This window comes from Aulonocara stuartgranti, assembly GCF_965226115.1.
Source record: "Aulonocara stuartgranti genome assembly, chromosome: 11".
NCBI lineage: Eukaryota > Metazoa > Chordata > Actinopteri > Cichliformes > Cichlidae > Aulonocara > Aulonocara stuartgranti.
Window position 1 is genome coordinate 18640622 of NC_138947.1, and position 14499 is coordinate 18655120.

The 14499-nt window shown below is 38.8% G+C and overlaps 1 protein-coding gene across 1 annotated transcript in view; it reads right to left on the bottom strand.

Moving 5' to 3' along the window:
• Window positions 1-767: 767 nt before the first annotated feature.
• The window catches only part of fhl3a (four and a half LIM domains 3a), a 34928-nt gene continuing 21196 nt past the window's right edge, over window positions 768-14499 (bottom strand). Inside the window, exons 2-6 of the mRNA XM_082551379.1 lie at window positions 7784-7948; window positions 6631-6805; window positions 3465-3634; window positions 3127-3313; window positions 768-2505 (exon numbers count right to left, since the gene is read on the bottom strand). Of these exons, the coding sequence (XP_082407505.1) occupies window positions 2354-2505; window positions 3127-3313; window positions 3465-3634; window positions 6631-6805; window positions 7784-7939 (840 nt within the window). The 5' untranslated portion in view covers window positions 7940-7948 and the 3' untranslated portion in view covers window positions 768-2353. The remainder of the gene's footprint in view (window positions 2506-3126; window positions 3314-3464; window positions 3635-6630; window positions 6806-7783; window positions 7949-14499) is intronic.

The following is a 14499-nucleotide window of genomic DNA, read 5'->3' on the forward strand; positions in this document are numbered from 1 at the left end:
GTCCTGATTTTGAGGAACTTGTTTGTGAGGTAAACTTCATTTTGAATGACAGTGGCCACAAACACGTCTGGCAGAGTCAAAGGAAAGGAAAAAACATTCTGTTGTTGAAAACCACAAAGAGAATGACCCCCAGTAAAGGGCAGTTATAGTCAGGTTTTCATATGAATAAGCACATTTTTCTTCTGTTGCAAGCAATAACTGTGAATGATTAAACTGCTTGTTGGGATCGTGTGCCATATGATACAGTTAACTGTCTGCCTCTGACCCTTCCTGTTAGCCATCACCTCCCCGCCTGCCTCCTTCTTCTAATAAATTCAAAGGGGGCTTTGAGCGGAGCTGACCCCCCTAGTGAAAGTGCCATAGAGCAACTCCAGATGTGAACATCTTCCCTCTCTTTCTCTCCTCCTCTCTGTCTCCCACACTCTCCCACTTCCACCACCAGTGCACCCGCCCTCCCCCAGGCAGCTACGAGTTTTCCATTTCCTTTTTTGGTGAAAAAATCTGGAACAGAGGCAGGGAGGAGGACATTTCGCCAACGCCGATAGGAGAGTGTATCTGGAGGTCTGTGTATTTGTGCTTCATCAAGGCAATGAAACAGTCGACTCAGCATAAACACGGGTGCATGTATATCCATTCAGGGACATACACACAAATTTGCACCCGTGCTCCATTTTTCACACGCACATGCGAGCACACACACATTCACACACCTACACGCACACACATACACACAAATATTTTGAAAATATCAGAAAATTAAAGGCATACACTTTTCACTCTTTTATTACCTACGTCTGGTTTGTCTCTACCATTTTCTCGCACTCACACTTTCATGCTCGACTACTCATTCCCCTGACTTTACACACACACATACACAGAGATATTTTCTTCCTAGAAAGACATTTGCCAAAGTGGGGAGGTTTCTGGTTTACAGAGTAAACACAAGTTCACAGAAATCTTCATACATAATGACCACAATGATGCACAGAATATAAACATAGAAAATATAAAAACTGCTAAGAAACATCAAAATCTGTGTGAATTTATTTAACAAGTCTTCAAAATAAAACTAAGCATTCAGCCATATCAATTTTCATCTGAGTTACAGGTATGTTCATAGTTTTAATCCTGATGGCCTATTCTCCATCTTAAAATGTATATTTGCCAACTCTGACTCACCAGCATCAAAGCTGAAATAATGAAATTATTAAGGTATTTTTTAATAGAATTTTCACAAGTGTATCAAACAAACTTACAATGAAAAAAACAAACAATAACAGCTTCAACAGAAACAAAATAATTAGTGTGGCCAATCACGGCAGGCTGCCACAGCCTGCCACACACAACAGTAATGTTGATGTTTCAGCTTCTTTTAGGTTATTAATGCTGGCTCTTTGTAGAATGATTATATATCTATATATAGATATATATCTATATATAGATATATATAGATATATATGTATAAAGAATTATTAAAACAACTAAAAAAGGAAATAAGATAAAATGTTATGTAAAAAGTGTCATTGCAAAGCTCAATATAAGCAGATACAAGACAAAAAATGCTCTGTATTTCTTGTGCCTTGTCCTCATAACAGCAAGTAACAGCTACAGGGAGGCAAAGTGAATGTTTTTATGTGCACGTACATATCTTACCCAAAGTGCAAATAATTTGGAGTGAATAATAAGAACCGACTACAATAATAAACATATGCTCAGCTTTTCATGTTCTCTCATTCGTATTTTACCATTTACAAAAAAATGTCTAATTCTTTAAAATGTCCCACCTCTTTCTGGATCATTATATACAGTAAATTGTTAAGTTGAACAAAGAAAGACATACAATAGAGAAAGGCAACTGACACGTGAGGAAAGGAAACATTCAAAATGCATAAAACTGCAGTTATAAGAGCATTAAAACAGTAACTCCATTACACTTTTAAAATATTGACTGCAAGTTTCATCTACTATACTGTATCAGTGTTTGGTGTCTTTTCTTCAGAGTATGATTTCTACCTGAAGTTACATTATTGATGGAAAAAAATGTTTTACACAGTTACAAGCAATTCGCACTTATAATAATAAGGCACTCCATGAACAAAATCTATTTAAAAATTTTTTTTTAACTTTGTGAGGGTTCATGCAAACAATGCAGCATCAAAACAGGATTTTGGACACCAGCTTTTAGATTAGAATCTGACATAGACGGGACATTGAGTAACTGATGTCTTATATAAAGAAATTGACCTGAGGCAGTATGTGTTAGCCTGTGTTTCCTGTCTTGGTAATTACTCAGGGTTCTTGCCATAATAAAGAGTAAGTTGAGGGAAAGGTGGGATTTTAGGAAATGAATGCTCTATAGGCTGGTGTGGCAGTCACGGCATAAGATTCTGTCGCCATCAGGGAAAAACCCAGCACCAACAAGCGAAACAGAGCACTGCGAGCAGGTGAAACACGGCTGATGCCACTGACGATCTTCAAATGAGATGTACTTTCCTCCTCCAAAGCCTGAAGAGCAAAGAAAAACAAATTGACTGCTGAAAGTTGATACTTGAAAATAAAATATCAGTTTTTTGACACTAAATTATCCTGACATTTTTTTTGTCTATAACAGGGGTGTCAAACATAAGGCCCGGTGGACAGCATCGGCCAGGCAAAGACTCCAATATGGCCCAGGGTTAGGAAGGCTTTCAGAAATGTTAACGACGAGTGGATACATTTTGAATTTTTTACTGTTTTCAAAAGTTTCATCACCAGACCAATGGTCATTTATACTACAGCAGGGTAGTTAGGTAATAGATAAAAAAATTACATGATAGAAAAGTTCATGTTTTTCGCTATTATTTACTATATAAATTTATATAAATATATATTTTTTAATATTTGAAATTGTATTTTTTTGTATATCTGAGGGAATAAATGTTAAACGTCTTCATAAGTTAGTGATTAGTTTCAGGTCTTCAATGCATTCAACACTATTTTTTGCCATAAATTCTCTGTATCTACCCTCTGTGGTCCAAGCAGTCTTCCATACCATACTGAAATTCAATGTATGTAGTGTATAAAGGTAGCACTACAAGTATATTCACAAATCAAGATAGTGATGTATACACCGTGATGCATTCTTGCCTGTGATGGGTTTGCTGCAGGCCTCACACTTCTTGGCGTACAGGTTTCCAAAGCACTTGAGGCAGTAAGGGCTGTCATCCCGGGAGGTGAAGTGCTGACCTGCCAGCTGGGTCTTACAGCTGGTGCACACAAAACACTCCTTATGCCACGGCTCATCACGATAGGTCACTCCACCTTTGGTCAGAGTCTTAAAAAAAGATCAAGGGTCATGTGGAAATCTGTCACACTACTGCAGAGATTTAATACAACTCATTTTTAACTCATTTTTTGAAGTGTGGCAGTTTACCAGTTTCTCAAACTGTAATAAGTCTTTATAACAATGTGGCAGCTTTGCTGACCTTTTTACAGCGTGTGCAACGTGGAGCAAACTTGTCCTCGTAGCAGGCCACACAGTAGTGCTCATCCTTGTCAGGAATGAAGGACTTTGAGCCAATCGGCTGTGAACAGCTGTGACAGATGAAACAGCCCTCATGCCAAGTCGAACCTGCATACTCGAGTTTTCTTGTGCCTACAGTAACAGAAGAATGGAAACAAGAGACAGAAAATGAATGATGGAAAGAATGATTATAAAAGTGCTAAGCTTGCATCATCTACACGTCTTTATAGGATAGTTACGATCATTTTGGTATTTTTTGTGGTTTTATTAAAATAGGAAATAAAACAGTTGAATTGCATGAAGACATATAAATCCATTTTGTTTCACTAAGATTTATTTTTCATCATAATACCACAGCCCCCATACTTCTCTCCTACAACTGGAAACTGGTGGCAGGCCTTAAAAGAAAAGGGATAATGCCATTTCCCCCTCTGTGTCCTCAACCAATCCATCTTGTATTCCACAGCTGTTGAGATTTTTATTATACTGGTTGGTTTATTCTACAGTGACGCAGTGGTTTGTGTTGGGCTGACATCTTGCATTACTGCTAACGTTTCCTCGCCTTAGGGTATATGTGCTGTTGTGATCTCTAATCAAAAACACTGAAATCCCCAGCAAAATCTTTCCAGATTAGAAACTGACATTAATAACTGTGGCTCAAGAAGCATAATATTAACTGATAGACATGCCTATTTGACAAAAACAATAAAAGTGAACATGCTAAAATAGAATTCTGTTTTTCTTTCTTTTTTTTTAGAAGAGAAAGCATTTCAAAAGAATAGCAATAAGCTTTAAAAACGTTATAAACAGGCAGTAAGTTTATAACAAAGCACGAAATCTCTGCACAGAAAGCCGAATTTCTAAAGAATGCTTTCTGCATGTAGTCTAAAGTCAGTATTCTTTAAATAGTCTCTTGACTCTACAGGCCCTCTTGATCTTACACCACAAAACTACTGTGTACTCTGCTTATTACAGTACACGTTTACAGTACACTTCCATAAATGGATTTCCCATATATGTGAGATGCAATCAAAAACTTTCACTTACAGCACAGGGATAAAAGGATTTCAATTTGGTTAACGTTTCATTCAAGGTCGTGTCCTTGAGCCATACACTGCTACGTTTTGATCACTCGCTTGAAGCTCTGTTTTGACTAGTCGCAGGCGTAGATTTGTGATACACACTGGATTTCCTCCAGCCTGTCAAAACAGCGACCCTTCAAGTTGCAAGTAACTAAAAGTGGTGAGTAGGGTGAGAGGTGAGTGAAGATTGTGCCCTTGTAGGACAGTTGTGTGTGCTGTAGTTCATTTGCACATAACGTCCTTGCTCAGACGTCTCAAAGGACTGGCATGGCTGTGCAGAGCCTTTGCACAATTTTGCAGACTGTCATCTATATGCTGTAACTGATTACTGTCACCAGGTGGCAGAGTCAAAAATGTGTGGAAGAACCAGTCTGTGGGCTGTTCTTGTGATGCTGTTGATCCTTCAGCCAGCCATGGAGAAGATTGATGTTATAACATGCAAAGAGTTAAAGTGAAACCAAGCATTCAAAACAAAACAACTGCAGCCAGTGTCTGGGCTTTTTCACGCTACTGTTTTGATCTTTGGTATTATTTTGTTCTTTTTTCATGCTTCTGTCTCCCCTTTGCAGTGAATGCTCCCTTTCCTGCCCAGCTCCACTTTTCAACCAATCAGCATTCGATCTACACACAGCATCATCTTTGCTGAGCCATGCACTGTTGTCGTTTTGAGGACTGCACATCAGCGCATCTCTGTAGAGATAAACGAATACTCACGCAAATGAGCACAAATACAGTACCATGAATCCCATTTTAAGACAGTAGAACTGGGCACTCTCAGTCTGATCTTATGGGAAAATTTCCCAGTGTGCCTGACCTGATGCACTGCTCTTCAGGCTTGAAAACTCCAAGCTCGTCTACTGGAAATACTATTTGGTGTCTGAGTTTATAGCCAGAGACCAAAAACTCAAAATGATATCAGTTAGCTTAGGTAAAAGTTAAATCACTTAAACTTTTTGGTGTTTTTTTAGGTGAAGCAGAACATATCTTGTATGTTTTGTCTGTCTGAAAAATAGAAAAGAACTTATGCAAGACTTCAGTCGCCACAACAACAGAAACGCTAAATGATTTTCAGAAGTGAAGAAGAGGACCATTGTCTGCGACTGCACAACAACATCTGGTTGATGATCTTTGGCAATGGAATAATTTCAGTACTTTTATCAGAACAATCTTGATAACCAAAACAGTTTCTGTGGAATCTTTATACTGATTCAGTGTAAACTGTGCTTTTCTCCTCAAGTCGCTAGCACTAAGGCTATCATTCAGCTATTACACAATGATAAGTATGCTTCTGTTTTTTACAGGTGTTTATGTTATTTGATGACAAATGATGGCAACTGGACGCACAAAAATGAAACAGGATGAAGTAAGTGTCCCTGTAAATTTGTCTTACATAATACTGAATAAAAAAGAGGAGTAATTGGGGGAAGCCAAAGTCTTCCTTGAATTATTTGTAGATTATGAGGGCTGATAAAGATAGTACCGGGGACTGGAATTTGCAGCTTTCTCTACTGATATGATCAGTTTACTTCCAGTCTGTCAGCCATTGGGATCTAGTTTAAACATGTCAATACAAGCAGACTATTCAAGCCTCGTCTTTGCCTCTTTATCATTGGTCATCCTTTTTTCTAAATCCATCCTGTTTCGCCTTTTTCTATAATTTTGACTTTACACTTTTCATTTGACCCTGCTTTCTGGAGTTTACCATCTTACAGTTCTTTTAAAATGATGTGCCTATATTTTAACTTTTCAATTTGAAACAAGTGGAATACATAAAAATAAAAGGAGGGACAAGGAGGAGGGGGTTAGTAAGGTATCATATTTTATGACAATGTTTTTCTATTTTATTGAATTTCATCTTATGGCTCGGCTCATGTTTCAAAATGCCCCACAACTTTACTTTTCTAAATGCCACTGGAAGCATACTTCATACAGACACAAAAAATAAAAACTGTAAACTGTTACAAACAAAATTTAGAAAAAAGACTATAATGCACATTTCATCTTCAAAGTCCCTTTGCACAGAAACATTGCAGCATCCACACATACCTGGCATGACAATCTTGTCACAGGCTACACACTTGGAGGAGAATTCATTACAGTAGCAGTCATTGCAGAGCAGTGCATCATCCTGGCTAGTGAAGGGTTCATCTGCCAGAGAGCGATCGCAGCGGAAGCAACGGAAGCAGTGCTCATGGTAATGCCGGTCTTCATAAAAGAGTTCCTGGCAGCAGAGCAAAGAAAAGGCAAGGACACTGAAAGTCATTTCATACACTTACAAATGTGTCCAAGAAATGAAGTGACATTTCCAGGCATATAAACTAAGGGGATAACAAAAATACTAAAAAATAATTTGTGTTTATAGCATGAGCATTGAGGAGTTTAGTCCTGGGCTAGGTCAAATGTCTGTATATGCAGTGACAAGTAGGTTGCACATGTGCATGACTGTGATTTTATTGGTCAGGCATGTGGAGTGAATTCATTGTATACAGGGCTTTAAGCCAGGAAAATGCTGGCTTTATTTTTCATTTACCCCTCTTAAGGGTGTTGATAACTGAATGGAATGTTTTAGCTAAGTAAACTATCAAGCACTGTGTCATAACTCCACTTATTTGACTCCATTATGGACCATATTGGCTTTAGCTGATCCACTTCATATTAGTGTTTTCCACTGAGGGAGGATTACATTTTAACTTGATTGTGGGGAAGAAATAGACATTGCCTAATGCTGCATTTTTACTATCTCAAAATTAGTTAGTTGGCATTTATGGACTTCTGTGGAAATTACCTGCATAATTGCTTGTTAAATTAGCCTCTACAATGTCTTGCTACGCAAAATATATAGCTCACGCCTCGTTTACTATGAATTATGCATCATTAACATGACATAACTTCTGTTTTAGCCATTCAAAGCCATGTCCAAACACTGTAAAAATGGCATAAAGCTCATTGGAGTAGTTCTTTTGTGTGATTTATCTTTGTTTAAACAGTTAATACAAAGTCCACACTGTGGAAAGAGGTAGATCATTATTAGTAGTTTATTACATAAGGAAATCCTATATATACAATCATGTTTTTATCTTTTTATAACAACTATCGAATGCTTTTCAACTGCAAATCTAAAAAAATATTTCACTTGTTACTCTTGTTGTCGAGCACATAGCTGATTGCATGTTGGGTCACGTTGAAATGGATGCCTTACCCTTGCGTCATGGCCAATCAGTTCTTTGCACTCGTCACATGTGTTCGAGAACAAGGTGTCATAGCAGGGGATGCAGTAGGGGCTGTCATTAGACTGGATGTACTTGCGGCCATACAGCGATTCTTTGCAATTGTCACAGTCAAATCGGTCAGTCATCGTAATTTCCTAAAATAGAGAAAAGATGCATTCAGGTCATCAATGATTCTAAAGTAAAATGCTAAAAAGCAAAAGTGAGAACAAACAATAAAATCACAAGAGAAGGGAACAAGGAGGGAGCGTGCTCAAGAATGATTCAATCACCTTTTCCATCACAGCAGCCGAACATCAGTGTAGACTTTCACTGCCAATATTTATGCTGTAAATACTTCAGCTTGTACCAGCAATGGAGCTGAGCTCAAACAAAATACACAGCGCAAGTGGGAGCAAGTGGAAAGAGACGCAGGGAAAGGAGTGAGGGAGGGAGTTAGAGCAGTTCAAAATGCCTTTTAACGTTTTATTACTGTGTGATGAAAGTGTGTGGTAGGTGCAGAGGGAAGGGGGCAAAAGAGGGAGCTGTCACTTGCTGTCTTTGAGTAAAACACCTTCCTGTTTCTATGAAGCGCAAGCTAACGAGTAAAACGCCAAACTGAACAACCTCTGCTGCGATTATGACAGAAAGACGTAGTATATCTGCGCACATCACATGAAATCCACGTGCGTGTAAATATTTATGATGCAAGGTTTTTTTTTTGTATATAGCATGGACCACCAACAGATACAGAAATCTGGTGAAGCGTTTGAAAGTGTGTTTGTGTGTGTATGTCTGAACACAACTGCTCAGCAAGTGGCTTCCTTGCAGGACAAGATGCAGCTACAGTGTGTGCCTTATAGATAATAGGCAGTAACTGTCTATGAATATGGTTTCCGTTGTACGAAAGCACCCTTGATCATGACTGAGTGAACAACAAAGTGACAGAACAACATTGTGTGAGCATTATGGTAACAGTATCAGGTTGCCAAAACATTACAACATGGCTGGAGAAAAGCCCAGTGATAAGCTATACCGCCCTCTGGCAGGCTCTAGTGCTGGCTATTCATTCCCACCACCCAGTAACAACAATCATCGTTGATAAGACAATCAATCAAACTTTAAACTGCTCCATTGCTGCCTGTCTTACACCCACACCCTTAGAAAAACACCCACGGCTGCATGCACACAAGCATATTACACACAAATCCCAAAGGAGGCGTGTAAGTACACATACTGACATTTTTTGTACCAAAGGGGGAAAAAAAGAACAAAGCCAAGTCACACAGGATCCACCATCAAAGAAAAAAATAGTCTCAGCCTCTCAAGTTTCAACCGTCTCTGCCGCTTTGGACATGTGTATGAACGGGCGCACATCACTACACTGCCATGTCACTCTAATTTAATGACTGAATGTCTTAAATTCTGGGGCTTATGCGAAAAGATCAGAATAAGCAGCTGTGGTTCTGTTGTGTTTTAACACTATATTTATGTACATTTGATACACCATCCATCTAAGAAACGGCTGCCATTGGCCCACATAACTACAACGTCAGGATTAGATCAGCAAAGTATAAAGCTCAAAAGCAGCACTGCGACCTTAATATTATCTGCACGTCACGTTAACATACCTGGCACTGCTTTCCAGGCAAAGGTACGGGATGAGGCATGACTCACAAAGCCAGAGAGTCAGTGCTATGACGTCTGATATCAGATTAAATTTCCACAGCAAATCACACACGTATTTATTGCCTGTTTCATATTCATACATGATCTGTCCATTATGATAATAAAGTATATAGAAGTTGTTAAAGTAGAGAAGTGAGATGTTTACACTTCGATTCCTTAAAGAGTACTAAACAGTCTGCCTTTTTTTTTTTTTTAGGTTTGTCTAGTTTCCCTGTCTAAAAACTAGTTTAGGGTTAAGTATCCAAAGAACTCAGTGGAGCACAGATGAACATTAGAAGTAATTGCAAAATTTTCCAGAACCAAGTACAAATATATTGCATGTAATACTTCAAGAATCAGAACAAAGGCTGTTTTTTTTTACTCCCAGGACTTGTAGTGTTACAGTGAAGTGATTTACTTCAAATACCAATCCAAAGCCTAAAATGAAGTTCTAACAAAACAGACTCTCACAGAGAGGGGCATGACGTCAGTGCACTGACCCTGCAGTGATGGCTTAAGACGTGACTGCATGCAGAAATTGTTGGCCACTAATCAAAAGAGAAGAGAAGAGAAGAGAAGAGAAGAGAAGAGAAGATGGTGAGACAGCCGCAGTGAACTCTACTCTGAAAGTCAGTTCTCACAGGGAGAGGGCTGTGTATCTACTACTGTATATACTAGCTTTCTGGCAGAGTTCCATTGCCTTTGTGTACAGTACCAAGTGACTAAAAGCCCCACTCTGGGTTAATAATGTTCAAAAATACCAGAAGTGTGACTGAACTCATTCCCCTGGGAAAAGTGTGGGCTTTTCAGGAAAATCGCCACTGAATCGACATAGGCCCAAAATTATTGCCGAAAGTTCAAATATAGTGCTTCTTCAGAAAGAGACTTTACGCAGACAACGATGCATACCATTCTCTAGATTTTCAAAGCAACATTCGTTTCAGCAGCGGGGTCGGTGAAGTTGATTCTGCAGGAATGTCACAGTCATATTTAGAATAAACTTGTACGAGTTAAGTTTAAAAATGGTATTGTTTGAGAGCTGACAGTCAACTGTCATCTTAAAACTCTCTCAAAAACATTTGAGACACAGGGGTCTCTAATGTTTTGCCCTTAGTTTCTAGTACCATTATCAACCAAACTCTCAGTCATCCCAAAAGATAAAATCTAATAAATTTCTGTAAAATGAATTGCAAATTCATACTATGCCAAGGATGAACTTGCAATAATTGCTCTTGCTCCAACCACATATCAAAACGCAACTATAGAATTATAGTTGGGTTTAAACTTGCTACAAACAGACCTTCAGACTTGTTTTCGTATATCAGGCTATAAGATAGCAGAAGAATGCCAAGGCCACATTCTAATAGTCATTACAGCCATCCATGATTGGCATCAGGAGGTCAAGTTCAGGGTCAGTTGTGAGACACCACAAAGCAACAGACCAACCAGAGCATGCAGACTGTATCCTGTTGCTGAGCAACATAGTCATGGTTGGTCACTGAAGAGCTAGCAAACACCCTGTCCAGTCCCACAGGCAGGCCTGTTAATCCCCAGCCCAAACTTTGCATATGCTCTGGTTAATTCCAAATGAACAGTCACACAGCCTGCTGGGAACAAATGTGCGAAATCTGTCCCTTGTCTTCTGCAGCTTATCTGGAGAACATGTTTGTAAAATATCTCCTGACATCATGCTACACCAACTGGGGACAGAGATCATCTTGACCACAGAAAGCAGATGGCTGTGTATGATCTGTAATAAACACTCCTATAGTTATTTATATATGTAAAGATATATACATATACTCCACATTAACAGAGAAACTACTGAATCAATTTTCAGCAACAAGAATGAGAAAAACACATTTTATGACTATTTTATTAAACAGTTAATGGGGAAATGTCACATATCAAAGATTAATAATAGTGCCAGTGCAGAAGCAGTGTGACTGGTTGGACCAAGATAAGCCAGCATGACAACTGGAGGAAATAGCATCACGGCCGTGGCACAGCAGTGACACTTTAGGAGCATATTTTAAAATTGTTCTGTTTAATTTTAAGGTGGAAATTACAGAAAAGTTGTGGTTACATTGTAATATGAGGCATGCATGCAATAAAGTAGTTAAGAAGAAGCCATTTAAGCATAAGAGCAACTGCTGTTTGTTATTGTAGGTCTGTGTTTATACGTCCTTTGTGACATGTGTGCTTTTAAATCCAAGTGGATACTTGTAATGTGTGGATTTTACTGTGGAGAGTAAAGCCTGATTTACTTTGAAAAAGTAGTAGCAACAAAAGCCACTCAATCACTTTAACTGACTGAATCTTTCGGCAGTAAAAAGACTCACAAACTAGTTGGAGTGTGTTTTGTGCGGGTCACCTTCAAGTAGTACACCATCTATAAAGGTTCCAGAGACAGTGATGAAGTAGAAATGAAGCCCAAAAACAGATAATGAGCAAAGAGTGTGAGATAAAAAGCAAAATGCATGTTGTCTTACAAAAGTCTTACAATAAATTAGAGAAAAAGTGAAACAGCTGCATTTGGATAAACACATATGATCACATTGTGTCCTGTCTGCTGCCTGGACATCTTCCAAACACAGTAAGCCTTTTCTGGCTTTGAGATAGGAGAAATTTCAGTATATCGTTTTAGAGCCTACTTGAGCATATGAAAAATAAAGCACATTAGCAAGAAAAACACTTGTGAAAACAATTGTGTCTCCATCCAGTGGCTATATGAAAAGAGCCTGATGGAGATGAGTTCATTCATTCCAGTTCCTCAAAACCAAGGAAGAATTTCATTATGGTGACTAATGCAGTCAAAGTATGAATTGCACAATGAAGATTTCTTTTAATGGTTCAGAGCTTAGGTTTATGACACAATGTCACAAGAACTGCATTCTGTTTTCTTTTCAAGTGACTCGCAACTAGACCTTCTGGGAAAATGTTCCAAATCCACAAGTCACTCAACAAACGAAATCCCATCAGTATGGCTGTTTTTGTGAGGATCATTGAAAGTGGTCAGAAATATTTAGGTTGTAATAAAACAAAAACAGGGTTGGACTTTGCTATGTATTTGCTAAATTAGTCAGTTGTTTGGTGCGCTGTTCCTGTTGGCTTTCACTAGATCAGATAAATAAAGTCCAGCAATCAAAAGGACACACTGAGTCTTATCACAGGAAGAGAAGGAAATTGCTCATGAATGAGAGATAATGCTGCAGCTCTATTCAAAGACAGATGTGCTTATTTAAACAAGCATATAAGTGCTGGTTTTGGAAATACAAAAAACCACTTTAATTCTAGTGTTAAGCAACAACTTTGCTTACTTAAAAGTAGCAAAAAAATCCACCACAATGAACTGACAGTTTAGTCAAATATGCCGCTGTTTAGTGTAGCTGTTATGCAGACTCTTAGCAAGAAATCCAAACTGCAATCTCTGCAATAAACTCTGCAGTCATCAGAGTTTATTTGATGGGGTCGGCACCAAGCCACTGTTAAGATGCTATTGGTAGATAACCAGTGGCTCCACTAGATCTGTTGTCATTTTTGCACTCTCCGTCTTTCATTAGAGGAAATCTTGGGCCACCCACATTCTCAGTACATTAGAGGAGCATCTGAATATAAAGGTACACAGAGACACTTTCTTCTGCTGAGTTTCTTTCAACAACATGGTTGAGAAAGATGTGGCAGGGCAGAGAGACGTAGATATGGTCTGGTGTGAGGTCACCTGAGACTGCTCTTCTGTGGAAGCATGGGTCAGACTTGACAACAGAGTACAGGGTGCAGGACCAGACACTGGAAGGCTAACCTGTTATTGCCTCTGAGCATTTAAACACCGCCTGGTGTGGAGTGGGAGGCGACAGAAGGCTCAAGTTAAAGCCAACATCATAAACATAAAGGAAGAAAATGAGTACCTGCAACAGCAAATGTCACCATGGCCTTTGTAATTTGTCCATTCTTGGCAGCTTTTAATGACCAGTGTGGGAAATGACTTAATGTCTTTTAATATTAGCCTTCAGTCTGTTGTGTTGTGCACACAGCAGTATTAGGGAAAAGCTACAAGTGAATATCAGCTGGCTTGAAAGAACTGTATCTCAAACCTTCTGGAGTCCTTCATTAAAAGGATCTGACACAATGATTTATGTGTGTACAAAAGATAAACAAAAGCCCAGCACATACTGCACTTAATTTAGCTATACTTAAAACATAAATTTTTCACAGTCTGACAGTCACTTGGCCCAACTGAGAGTTGAGGACGTGTTAGCTAGAGGGCCTCCATGTGTGCATGGATCACAAAACTCCGTGAAGAAGAACCCAGCTGAAAATGCAATTGTCACACGTCACCGCTCCGTTTCCAGAAGCCAATCTCAATCCGAGTGTTCCACAATACTCCACCAACACCAAACAATAACATTACAATTACTTTAAATCATACAGTGCTGTCCCAACCACCATGAGGGAAAGCTTGGAAGTGAACTGAATCTGAATGTATTTTTGTACCACTGTGTGCAGATGGTCAAAAGGCTACATTTTTGGCCTACATTTGTCTTCCTTTGAAGAAAAAAAAAATGCTGCCATACATTAGTGCCTCACATCTGGTTTGCATTGGAGGAACTATGCAGTTAACTCCTGTGTGCCAGTGGAGGTTTTGGAGAATCAATGCCTTGAGAATGCAGGAAAAGCGGCGTTTTTACTTTTTTTTATTTCTCTGTGCTGGTATTTAGATGGCATGGGGAAAACTAGAATGGGAGCGAGGACAAAGACAAAAAAAATGTAAAAGCTGGCAAGAAAGGTAAAAAAAAAACTAAAACTTGACAGTCTGCTCTGTAGTTAATCTTTGAATATATTTAAAGGTGGAAAACAGTGTGGAGTGAGGAGAGGAAAGTAAGGAATTCAGAAACAATGGCGCTGAAAAGAATGTGTGATAAACAGCCAATTCACAACAAACGATTCAAAAAGTTGATTCCTGCAGAAAACAAAGGCAAACAACAAAGGGAAGCCAATAAAGGTGCTGAAAGATCTCAAGACAAAAATTCAGTTTTCTCAA